Genomic DNA, 12,044 nt, shown 5'->3' on the forward strand with positions numbered 1-12,044 from the left:
TTTTCAGCGACTTTACAACCAGCCACCAGTTTGTTTCCTTCTCTGGCTAAAAACATGAACTTTCTAAATGAACTCTTTTCTTCTCTTTCAGCTGAAGAAGCTTGTGTATGTCTACCTGGTGAGGTACGCAGAGGAGCAACAGGACTTGGCTTTGTTGTCGATAAGCACCTTTCAACGGGCCCTCAAGGTAAATATAGTCCAATCTGAGGTGTTTTCTTTGTCTGAAGCCTTATAAACACTGGAGTTGTATCAGGCAGATTGTTCTCCAACTTCTAAAAAAATCCAAAGTGTTTCAGTCGCCAAGTCATGTCCAAATGGTTTGATTTGGAACTCATTCTCACTCATTTCCACTCTTTGGGAATTGATTTCTCATGTTTGCCACAGCAGTAAAGCAAAGAACTGCCTGAGTTGAATATAAATTTAAGTAAATTATTGAGGTATCACACATTCATGCTAGTAGCTTTTTGGTTAGTGCTGCATAAACATGATTTGGTAAGGAGTTGAAGCTATTGGGGAAACTCCTTGTTATGCTTATTTGCAATCATCGCAATGCAGAGAGCCATCAACATGGCTGAGATGAGCACTTGCTGTTTATTGTTACAGCGATTTTCCCCAACATTACATGGCAATTTGAAGCCCAGTAGTAAATCTAACCCTCCCAAAAAATTTGTGAAGCTGTTTCCTAAAGAAAATGGAGAAAAACCTTCTGAAATTGGCGTGTGTTGCTAATGCTAATTAGCTGGGTCATTGAGTGAAACAAATCTTACTTGTTTCCTAAATAGAGAAGTTGATCCGCGTTTGATTCTCCACCAGTGTTTTTCTCTCTCTCTTCACAATCGTCTGCTTTAGTTTTTCTCCATCTTGGAATTATTTTGTGCAGCATTTTCTGTTTGACCAACTTCACTTTGCCTCTATTTTCTTGTAAACATCTGATTTCAAAATCAGTACAAATTGGTGTCAGTGCTGCTTGTACAAAATAACTTCTACTTTTTCCTTTCCCTCTTGACTCAAATATCACTCATTACATTGGACATGTTTTCACTTTTCTTCTCCATTTCTGCACCAGGATCCAAACCAGTTCATCCGAGCCAGTGCCTTAAGGGTCCTGTCCAGTATCCGCGTCCCGATTATCGTTCCCATCATGATGCTGGCCATCAAGGAGGCGGCCTCTGACCTTTCACCTTACGTCAGGAAGACCTCTGCACATGCTATCCAAAAACTCTACAGGTAGGATTTTATACACAAACGGCCCTGATAGGTAGATATTCATCCTATATGGATTGATCCCTATTTTTTTTTTTCGCCACAACGTATGAATCTTTTACTGTGACTTTGTTTTCAAAAGGTTTTCATAAAGTAGTGGCTTTTCTTCATTAGTGGACAGGAAGTATGGTGAGGAGAGAAGTGGACGGGGTAGAGGATTGTAATGCATGGTAGCCTAAGTCTGCTTTTATTTTTGTTCTGTATTTAGCGCTTACTGTGTAGCAAACTGTTCTCACTGCAAGCAAACTGGATTAGGCGGTAACAAATTTTGTTGGATGATAAATTGTCCCACTGTGATAAATGATAAATTTTTCTCATTTTGAGATCATTTCCAACTAATATGATGATTAAAAATAATAAATAAAAATAATAGCCTTTCTTTTCATAAGGCAAACATGCAAAAACTCCTCTAGTTATGATACACAATCATTTACACCCAACATTCCTACAGAAAAAAAAACCCAAGAATACTTCATTTGTGTAATTCAAAAACAGTTTAGCAGTTAAAAAATATACAAATTTTTTGTAAATATAATTTTTGATTTTTTTTTTTTTTTTTTTTTTTTTGTTATGCCCACAAGTACTTTTGACTTGACATTTTGACCCCATGTGATCAAAATGTCAGAACATCACTGGTTAAGATGAAAGCATGTTCATGTTTTTTGAATGTCTTAGACAAAGTCCAGACCTAAATACAATCAAGAAACTTTCACGAGACTTGGAAAAAATAACGTTTAGATGCTCTCCATGAAGTCTAACTGAGATAAGAGTGGACAAAATGATAGAAAGTTCACCTGTGTAAAGAAAGCTGGTTCTACAAAGCATCAAATTAGTGAGGGCCAATGAAAATCCTAAGCACACATATCAGATTTTAATTTGAAAAATCATGTTCAAAATCACACATTTTGCTTCTTGTTTACGATCGTCTATTACTTTGTCGCTCCATTACTCAAAATCCCAATAAAATACATTCAGAGATGTGGCTGTAACCAGTTCAGATGGTATCAATACAGACACAAGAAGCTGCACTCTGACCACACCGTGCTGGTGATTTCATTTCTGTTCTTTCATGCGAATAATTGCATCTCAACAGCTCGCCGTTTGCCCCTTTTTAAAAGCGTTTCTCTTTTCCTCTCAGCTTGGATGCAGACCAGAAGGAGCAGCTGATCGAAGTGATCGAGAAACTATTGAAAGACAAAAGCACGGTAAGTGGCTGCCGCGCAGTTCGCCACGCAGACCACCGGAGGGCGCCGGAGTCAAGCAAGTCCTCCGGCACCCCGGCTCATTCAGCAATGCCATGGTTTGTTAACACCCACTTAAACCCACACGTCTTCAGATGCTCCCTGTTAAGTGTCCATTTGGAAGGAATTTTGGCTCTGATGCTAGTGTCAGCTTAATTTTCTCGAAGGCCAGCTCCGCTTTTTTCTTTTTCTTTCCCCCGCCTCCCTCCTCTAAAGTAGACCTTAAATGAGCTGGATTCTGTGTTTAGAAACAACGCGGACGGCCCACTGGAAGCCAGCAGGCAGCACATTTCGCTTCGAGGAGGTCACCGCAAATACTAAAGGGTCCTTAAATGGCAATTTTAGATATGTAGATACAGGCTAGAGAGTACGCTGCGGGTTGTGTTTGCACGCGCGGATTGTGCACAGTTTGTTGTGATTACGTATTCATAGAGTCCAACTATCATTATACAAACAAAACAAAACAGCTTAGGCCAAAAGGGGGGAGGTGTGGGATGGGTGGAAAGCCCGGTACCAGATGCAGAGCATATTTAGCCACCAGACGCTAACGAAGACAGATGACTTCTCCGTGCCGGAGCCCACATTGCGAGGCAGGGGACAGAGGGAAAGGGCAGCATCATCACACAGACACACAAGCGCATCAGTCGGTGATGAATGGCGGAAAAAAACCTAAACACAGTGCATGCCTAATGTCTGTAAAGTAATGCATTTTTGTGATGCTAAGACCCAAGCTGTGGACAACAAAAGCTAACCATGTAAAATAAGAGTTTACCTGTTCGCATGTGTCAAAATGACTAATGATGTATTGGAATATTTTTTGTTTTCATGAGATGACCTGTAAAACCCTGACCTCCTGATTCCAGCTTTTAGCTGAATTGAATTTTCTTTTCCTTGTGAAAAATTGACTTTTTTGAGCTTTACATCATGTTATAATGTTACTCCCTTCATCAAAAACATAGCTGGACTGTTGCTTCAATTCAACCATAGCAAGTGACTTTCCCACTCGGTTCCTTCAGACTAGCCAACAGAAATTAGCAAACACCCGGGGGAACCGCACACCTGCAGAGCTCATTATAAGAGCCACTTCTCATAGCAACGGTGGTAAAAATGTTGTGAAAGGGTTAACAGAGGAGCCATGTTTTGACTGGATATTTGAGTTTCCAAACGAGTCAAAAACTGTCTTGATTCTGATCAACAGCTGAGCTCTAAGTACATCTCTAGCTGGATTCCTTCAGATAACTTCCCAGTCTGTTTGTGAACTTCCTGTTTTTATTATTATTATAAAGATAATAATAATATTTTATAGATTGGGGTGTCTGGAAACTTTTTATAGAACTTTGACTGGATCAGTCCTGTCTCTTTCATAGTTGTTTTATCCAACCAAATCAAAAAGAACCAGTTAATTGGCATCTTTTATGGACGCCACAGCTGAAATCCTATACAATCATGTCTAGCTGTGTTGCAAGGCACATCTTTGTGTTTTGTTGCATTAAGATGAATCATTTCAGATTTCTATATTCATTTTTGAGTTAAAATTTCACTTAACTTTTTTTTCCCTGTGGGAAAAAAAGCCTTTTACTGTGTCAAGACATGAGAAGTTAACAATAACTTATACGTTAAGATTTTGTTTTTTAAATCAGTTTGATATTTAAAGTAGCCTTTTAAAATTTCAGTCGTCTCACAATATTGCACAATAAGTAAAATTAACATCAGGTAAATGGTTAAGCACTGTTAATCTGGTGGGGTTTTTTTGGTGCTAAATCACCCGGTTATTGCTCGGTGTGTGTCTTCTTCTCGCCCCCCAACACACACCTTTGCTGGCGTTTAGCTAAACGCCAGTGGCACACAGCGGGCTGGTTGTAGGCAGGACGCTTTAAAGAGAAAATGGGGAGCGCCTGATGACAGAGACAACATAGGAGTTTGTGCAGCTGTTTTACCGTGATGGATCTATTATCCAGCCATTACAAGATAAATGATCGATCTCTCCCATCCGTCCCCCGCCCTGCACCTTCTGCAAAATTGAAATGAGAACAGAAAGGAAGAGCAGGGCGGGGGCGGTGGAGTACTATGATTAGGGCCTAGGTGAGATGCCCATTAATTTAAGAGAAAAGAGAAGAAAGGAGCAGGAAGAGAGGAGGATAGGCCGACCCCACGCCGGGCCATCAATCAAAAAGGCGTGCGTTGTCTCTGACGTGATGACCCAGCACTCTCCGCCTCCCCGCCACCTTAATTAGAATTCATAGCAAAGTAGATGCAAGGAAACGCTTTGGGCCCCTTCATAATTTTATAGGAAATTTATTGTTATTAGAAGAACCATTTGCTTAGTGTGATTTTTCCCATTACCGGCTTGTCACGCGGGGGTAGATAATATGGCCGGGGGGTGAGGAGGGGGTGAGGGAGAGGTTGGCGGTGGCGTATGAACGCCATAGATTGGGGTGTCAGGTTTGTTGATGGTGCGTGTAGTTTACCTTGGAGCCGGATCTAATCGGGGGGCTTGGGTGGAGGTCGGTGGTCTTTGTCGGAAACGAGAGCTGAACAGTTACGAAGAGAGGAAGTAAAACGCTAGGTGGAAGTGTTGCTAAGAAACAAAACGGCAAAGGTTAAAATGTGGGGATTTGTGTCCGTTTTTTTCACCACATAGCAACTTCAGAGTAAAAAAAACATCCCAGTTTACCTGCATTTACACAAATGACAAAAAAAAGATCTAAATACTTTTATTTAAAACATAAACTGTCATATTTCCAGTACTGCATAAAATAGTATCACATATTGATTATTACAGCTTCAGTAACAGTGATTTCAGCACTAATGAAACGATGCTGTCAGGTGCAGAATCTGTTCTACTCTTCATACATTGTACTGATTTTTAACGCACTGGTTGATTTAATAGTTTAATCAACTGTTTAGTGGATGGCTCCCAGTCAGAGGGAACCAATCAGAGCCAAGATAAGTGCCTCAACGCTGTTAATCATGCTTGTGTATGCTAGAACTCCTCCCCCACATGACATCAAATTTTAGAATGGTTTTTATTCACTGCTCAATAATTACTACAGTCAATTAGCATAAATGCTTCCTCATATTGTCTAACTTTTAGATGGCCATGGTGGACTTTTTTTTATTTATAAAATCATATATTATAACTTTATTACCAGATTATTCCATTTTTCATCACAATCCTCTCTTTCGATTGTAAGAAAATAAGTTTTATATTAATCACGTCAAATTTTATTTTATTCCCACAGTTCTTATTATGTTTTTGCATCTTGTGAGAAACGTTTTCATTTCCGCTGTGCTAGCTTGAAGAACAAAACAGCTTGATGAGTTTGACTGAATGCCAACCAGAAACTGAGCATCAGAAAAATAATGCTTAAATCTTTTACTTTAACTTATGTTTTACTTTTTAAAAATCATTGAATAAAAAGAGAAGCAAAAATTACGACAAAAATTGCGATTAAAACATTTAAACATTTTTTTCTTCCAACTTCCCCACAGCGCCCCCTGGTGGCCCTTATTTTGAAAAACGCCGATATGGAGCATTGGGTTAATCAGAACAGAAGAAAAACTGGATTCTGGTTCTTTTTTGCTTTATTGTTACTTTATGTTGTAGTTTATTGATTCATATTTCACATTGTCCTTCTCTTGGTCTCACTGATGATCACGGAGGCAGCAGACGGTTTGAAGTTGTTTTTTTGCGAGAACAGGGCGTTGCTCGCAGACAACAAACTAATTAAACGGTTGATAATTGGTTCTCTTCGGCCTCTGCCTGCTCTCTCTTCAATAAAGTGTTTTTACTTGTATTGTTGTTGTTTTAATTATCGTCCAACTTCTTTAAGGGCTAAAAGAGTTTATTGTAATCAGAGCTGTAAATTGCTATTATGTGGACTGAAATTGCAGCCGCACTACAGAGTTTGCAGCGAGAGTCGTACCTAGTGGTGCTTTATTTCTCTAGAGTCCCTATATTACTGCTTGTTCAAGAGATGAAGTACTTGTACAATTTATCCGAGGAGAAAGCTGCTTGAAATGTTCATAACCTCAATTAACAGATTTAACTGGAAGTAAACGGTACACTTAAATGGCAAACAGGAAGAAAGAGAAAAGAAAAAACTGTCTCCAGAGTTTCTTTTTAAAGGAGTGAAATGTGTCATTCAGCTGGTGGCCGGCAGTGTGGTGATGGCCTTCGAGGAGGTGTGCCCGGACCGCATCGACCTGATCCACAGAAACTACAGGAAGCTGTGCAACCTACTGGTGGACGTGGAGGAGTGGGGCCAGGTGGTCATCATCAACATGCTGACGCGCTACGCGCGGACGCAGTTCACCAGCCCCTGGAAGGAGGTGAGAGTGTTTTACTAGGGAGTAAAACTTTTTACTTGGAAGTAAAACTCTTGTAAATTTAGAACTGGTAAGTTTAAAACCAGTTTTTTTTTTTTTTTTTTTTTCTTTGATGAGTTTTAAGAGCCCAGCATTCCACAACCTGTAATTATCCAGTTTCATTTTTCTTTTTGGAGTATCAAATGCCAAAATGTTTCAGGACGAAACAGGGTCCATTTGACCTAAAATCGTAAACTGTGAGAAATAGTTTTGGTTATAAATGACTTAATTAGGACTTTTACTAATGATTGTGACGATATGATTAATATTTCACAGTCTTCTAATTGGCTTTAACTATAAATCAGCAATGTTAGCTACTTAATCCTCACCCTGTCAGACTGTCAGTTCAAGAAACGCACGAGGTCAGTGGATGTGCGAAGCTCGTAGAGATTTTTTCCAAAAGACTTGGCAGCTAAAAATGCCATGAAATGGATGCTGTCTTGGCGTGGGTTAAAGCACCGACCGTGTGTGGAGACCTTTACCATCGCAGGTTCGAGTCCCAGCCTGGTAACCTTTGCTGCATGTTTCCCCCCTCTTTCATTGCTCACTTTTCTGTCTTACCTTTCTCAAATTAAGGCCAGTAGATTCAAAACCTTGAAAAATGATAAGAACATAATATGCTGTGAAAAGACAAAGTTTTCATATTTGTTTCCAATTCCGACAGCATCATTGATTCTCCAATAATCCAACTAGAAAGCTTAACGACATGTAATCCTTTACAAAATGTTTTGGTGCACATTAGCATCTTGCATAAATGTATATAAATATTTATTTTATTTATTTTAGGATGGCATTTTCGATGAGAACGAGAAAGCCTTTTACGACTCCGACTCCGAGGAGAAACAAGGCGAGAGAGAAGAAAAGCCGTACATCATGGATCCAGATCACAGGCTGCTGCTGAGGAACACCAAGCCTCTTCTGCAGAGCAGGAACACTGCTGTGAGTTCACACACACCTGGAACACCTCCACCTCCTGTTGAAGAACCACCTGAAATAACCTCATCCTACAGGAACATGTCATGTAAACATCTGCGCTGGAACTCAGCAGAAATTTTCCATTTCCATTACGCTATCAATGTTTCGAGGGCAAAAAAGAGAGGAAACGGGAACTATTTTATGCTGCTAATGATCAACGGTAACAGCGATGCATTTTCATTTTTATTATCAACAATAATCATAGAGGGGAAATTTGGAACCAACAACAACTTTATTGGTTTCCATCTGTTGCAGTTTTTTCTTTTATGAATTGGCAGACATGATGTAAAAGATTATTGCAGTGGCTTTCTATTAATGAAGCTAATATGGAATGAATGAAAGAAGCAGTACCACAGTTGGCCACTAGACTGTCCAGAAAATATCTGACTTAAACGATGCACAAAAAAGAACGTGTCCTGTGGTGATCAATGGTTCATTTATTGTGATGATGGGAAAAATCTGCAATAATTGTTTTTTGGTTTTGCTGTTTTTGTAATCTTTATTGTTTTTGGCTGTAAATTTCTCCAAAAATAAAACTCAACTCTTATCAAATAAACAAATTCCAGTTCTATTAAATAGGGTAACTTGACACAACAGAGAAATATAAAAAATGAAGAATTAAAAAAATGGATCATAATAATTGCTGACAATCTTATTTTGAAATGTAACCAACCAGACAGATATTTCCAAATAGATAAAACACAAAATTCATCAAGCTTATTAATAACAATATGAGCAACTATAGTAACTTATGACTATTATTTTTAGACACGCAACCCTCCTTTTCCCATTTTTGTTCTTGCGCATCTTAGTGAATCTAAGGGGGGGAAAAAAAAGAAACCTGATTACAGATTTCCATCAACCAGGAGTCTCAAGGTCTGTGTCTCAGTGTAGCAGCGGGAGGAAAAATGCTCCCAAATGAAAGTCTTGATTAAAATGTGACATGCTGTGTCTTTACTCGTGACAGCGCAGTGACATCCTCCATCTTCATAGCTGCCTCGGGCCTTTCATTCTGCCTCCCCACGACGGACACGCGTCGTCCTGCTATTTAAAGCTCCCCCTGAAAAATTACCTTGTGTCTTGAGTGCTTTTGTAGAATGTTTTCAGTGTGTTGATGCGTTCTGGTAAAGGACGAATCGTTTAAAAAAAAAAAAAGAAAAAAAAAGCAGACTTTGTTTAATGATTTACTGTTTTGTTGTTGTGTGATCAGGTTGTGATGGCTGTTGCTCAACTTTACTGGCATCTCGCCCCTAAACACGAAGTGAGCATCGTCACTAAATCACTAGTTCGACTGTTGAGAAGCCACAGGTAACTAAAAAAACAACTTCTTACCATTTGGTATTGTGCTAAAAATAAAAGGTGAAATGTAAAGAGAGCTCTGCTATGATGGCGTATTAGAGGACAAAAGAAGAAGAGGTAATTTCTGCCAAAAAACTCAGAAATTTTCGAGAAAAAAAACAAGGAAACTTTCGGAGCACAAAAAGTTGAGAATTTCTTTACTTTAATAGAAAATTTTCAGACATTTTTCTTGAAAATATTAAAATTTTGCCCCTTATTATTATTATTTTTTAATTTGCAACTTTGAGTCCAGAATATTTCCTTGTGTTTTTTCTTGAAAACTTCTGAAATCATTCAAAATTACAGGGTTTTTATTTTTCTTACAAATTCTTGGACCTTTGAGAATTTCCTTGTCTTTTCTTGAAAATTACTGTTTTATTTTCTCTCAAATTTGCAACTTCGAGCCCAGAGAATGTTTTATACTTTTTAAAATTAATCAAAATTTCAGATTTTTTTTTTTTACGTTTTCTGTTCTGAGAATTTTCTTGTATTTTGCTCAAAAACTTCTGAAATGAATAAATTTTATGAGTTTTTTTTTCTTCTCTCAAATGTAAAAACTATTCGAGCTCTCAGATTGTCCGTGTTCTTGAGTTTTTCTCCCCCTGCAAATTCACAACGTTTGGAGCTCTGACAATTCCCTTACCTCTTTCTTAAAATTGTTTAGATTAACCTAAAACTTTCTGAGGTTAATCTTGAAACTTCTGAGTTTTTTTGGTATTCTCCAGTCTCCGCTCCTTACGGTTGTTTTCCTTCTTGTTCTTGTGCAGAGAGGTTCAGTACGTCGTGCTGCAGAACATCGCCACCATGTCCATTCAGAGGAAGGTGAGGCTGTTCTCCGAACGTTATAACAATTCCTTTTGTTGCTTTTCCGATAAGTTTATTTTTTTTCTTTGACTTCGTCTCGAACAGGGGATGTTTGAGCCGTACATGAAGAGTTTCTACGTCAGGTCCACAGACGCCACACACATAAAAACACTGAAGGTAACAGATGTCTGCTTTATTGCAAACTACATGAGTTTAAAGTGAACCGAAATGAGGAGCACTAATTGTTTTACTGCTTGAAACTGTGTTGCTTGGTAACCTGTAGGAAAAAAATGCGCCTATTCAGAGCACGTCTGCCTATTTAATTCATTATAAAGTTTAGGGGATTAGTTTTCAGGTAAATCAAAATTAACATTTAGATTTTAAAAGAGCATGACATTTTCAAAATCATTAATATTCATTGGGGTTTTTTTGTTACATAATTCTGCAGGTAAATTAATAGTTTTGTGTTAATTTTGCCTACCAATTGATTAGAGGTCAATTCCTCATATACATGCTGGCATATCATAAAATTCAATGCACCATTTAATATCTTAAAGGTCAAAAGTATAAATGCAGAGAAACATGGTCTGTAAGGTCACTCTGTGAGGAGGAAACTCAAATCCACCAAAAGAAACATCAAAAAGTCAGATTGCATTTTCGAAGTACACTCGATGACAAAGACTTTTATTTTTGGAGACAAGTCCTGAGATCTAATGAAATTAAAGTGGAACTGTTTGCTTCCTTATCTCAATATTGTGTTGTTTAGCAAACAGAAATAATTTTGATAATTCAAACGGACCTAAAACAAGAGAAGTTCGATCCAATTTAATGTCAGACTTTTAGAAAAAATGTGTATTTGGTGTGTGCAAACTTCTGGTTTCCGCAGTGTTTTGTAATCCCGCTCTGTTTCTTTACTCCGCTCTCCGATAATCAAGTTTCTCTTCTGATTTTTACAGTTGGAGATTCTGACTAATCTCGCCAACGAAGCCAACATTTCCACCATCCTGAGGGAATTCCAGGTTTGTTGTTTCGCTTAAATTCTTGTCTTCTGCAACCGGGATTTTCCTTCCCTTGCCGTTCTTCTCACGGTTCTGATCGCACTCCAGACCTATGTGAAGAGCCAGGATAAGGCGTTTGCTGCCGCCACCATCCAGGCCATCGGCAGGTGTGCCACCAACATCTCCGAAGTCACAGACACCTGCCTCAACGGTCTGGTGCTGCTGCTTTCCAACAGAGACGGTAGGAAAATGTGCAGCCTGGCGCGTTCGTCTCTGGGGTGGCCGTTGTCAGCTTCTTGGGTTGTTTCGACAGAGACGGTCGTGGCCGAGAGCGTGGTGGTCATCAAGAAGCTGCTGCAGACTCAGCCCACCCAGCACTGTGACATCATCAAGCACATGGCCAAGCTCTTCGACAACATCACCGTATGTGACATCCTCATCGCCAGCTGCATTTCCACTGCCAGTTTAATGTCAGAAACTGACATTCTGCTAATGTCGAAAGAACACAATTTTGAATATGCTTGTTCACGTAATAAGTTACTAAAAGTTATGGTTGATTTTGATGTAACCAGCTAAATGAGTTATATTCATAATTCATTCATCAGAGAAATGCTGGAGTCTTATTCAAGCGTTGAAGCGACAAGCCTCAACGCCTTTGGAGCTGCTGCGTATGCGGCATTTTGGATAAAATAGTAGTCGGCCATTTTACAGAAGAGCCATGGATTCAACATGCTAGAATGACACAACTTTTTATGAGCTGTGTGATGCTGGGAGAGCTCTGCGGGAGCCAGTTGCAAAACAAACAGTCATCCTGCAAGAAGACCACTTCCTGTCGCCGCCTTCATTGTTTTCGGCAGTAGTAACATCCAGGGACTCGTGTGATGTGAAAAAAGTGTTTCCATTACAGTTTTGCAATATATGCATCTATTTTGATGTGGCTGAAAAACCGCCTCATCTTAGTGTGATGACTATTTTGAGAAATGCGTTTTCGAAACTCGCAAATTTATTTCCGGGATTTTAATTTGCGCCATTCTGTGGTAGATGGAAAAGCAGCTAT

At 39.1% G+C, this 12,044-nt stretch overlaps 1 protein-coding gene across 2 annotated transcripts in view; it reads left to right on the forward strand.

Moving 5' to 3' along the window:
* Positions 1-12,044, forward strand: part of ap3b1a (adaptor related protein complex 3 subunit beta 1a) — a 52,598-nt gene that overhangs the window by 8,378 nt on the left and 32,176 nt on the right. For both annotated transcript variants that reach the window (XM_055052429.1, XM_055052430.1), the window contains exons 4-14: positions 92-187; positions 1,067-1,227; positions 2,402-2,468; positions 6,654-6,836; positions 7,659-7,811; positions 9,058-9,155; positions 9,953-10,007; positions 10,095-10,166; positions 10,946-11,008; positions 11,096-11,228; positions 11,301-11,410. In XM_055052429.1, coding sequence (XP_054908404.1) covers positions 92-187; positions 1,067-1,227; positions 2,402-2,468; positions 6,654-6,836; positions 7,659-7,811; positions 9,058-9,155; positions 9,953-10,007; positions 10,095-10,166; positions 10,946-11,008; positions 11,096-11,228; positions 11,301-11,410 — 1,191 coding nt within the window. The remainder of the gene's footprint in view (positions 1-91; positions 188-1,066; positions 1,228-2,401; positions 2,469-6,653; positions 6,837-7,658; positions 7,812-9,057; positions 9,156-9,952; positions 10,008-10,094; positions 10,167-10,945; positions 11,009-11,095; positions 11,229-11,300; positions 11,411-12,044) is intronic.

The sequence above is a fragment of the Poeciliopsis prolifica genome, unplaced genomic scaffold (genome assembly GCF_027474105.1).
Source record: "Poeciliopsis prolifica strain line A6 unplaced genomic scaffold, Auburn_PproV2 SCAFFOLD035, whole genome shotgun sequence".
Lineage (NCBI taxonomy): Eukaryota > Metazoa > Chordata > Actinopteri > Cyprinodontiformes > Poeciliidae > Poeciliopsis > Poeciliopsis prolifica.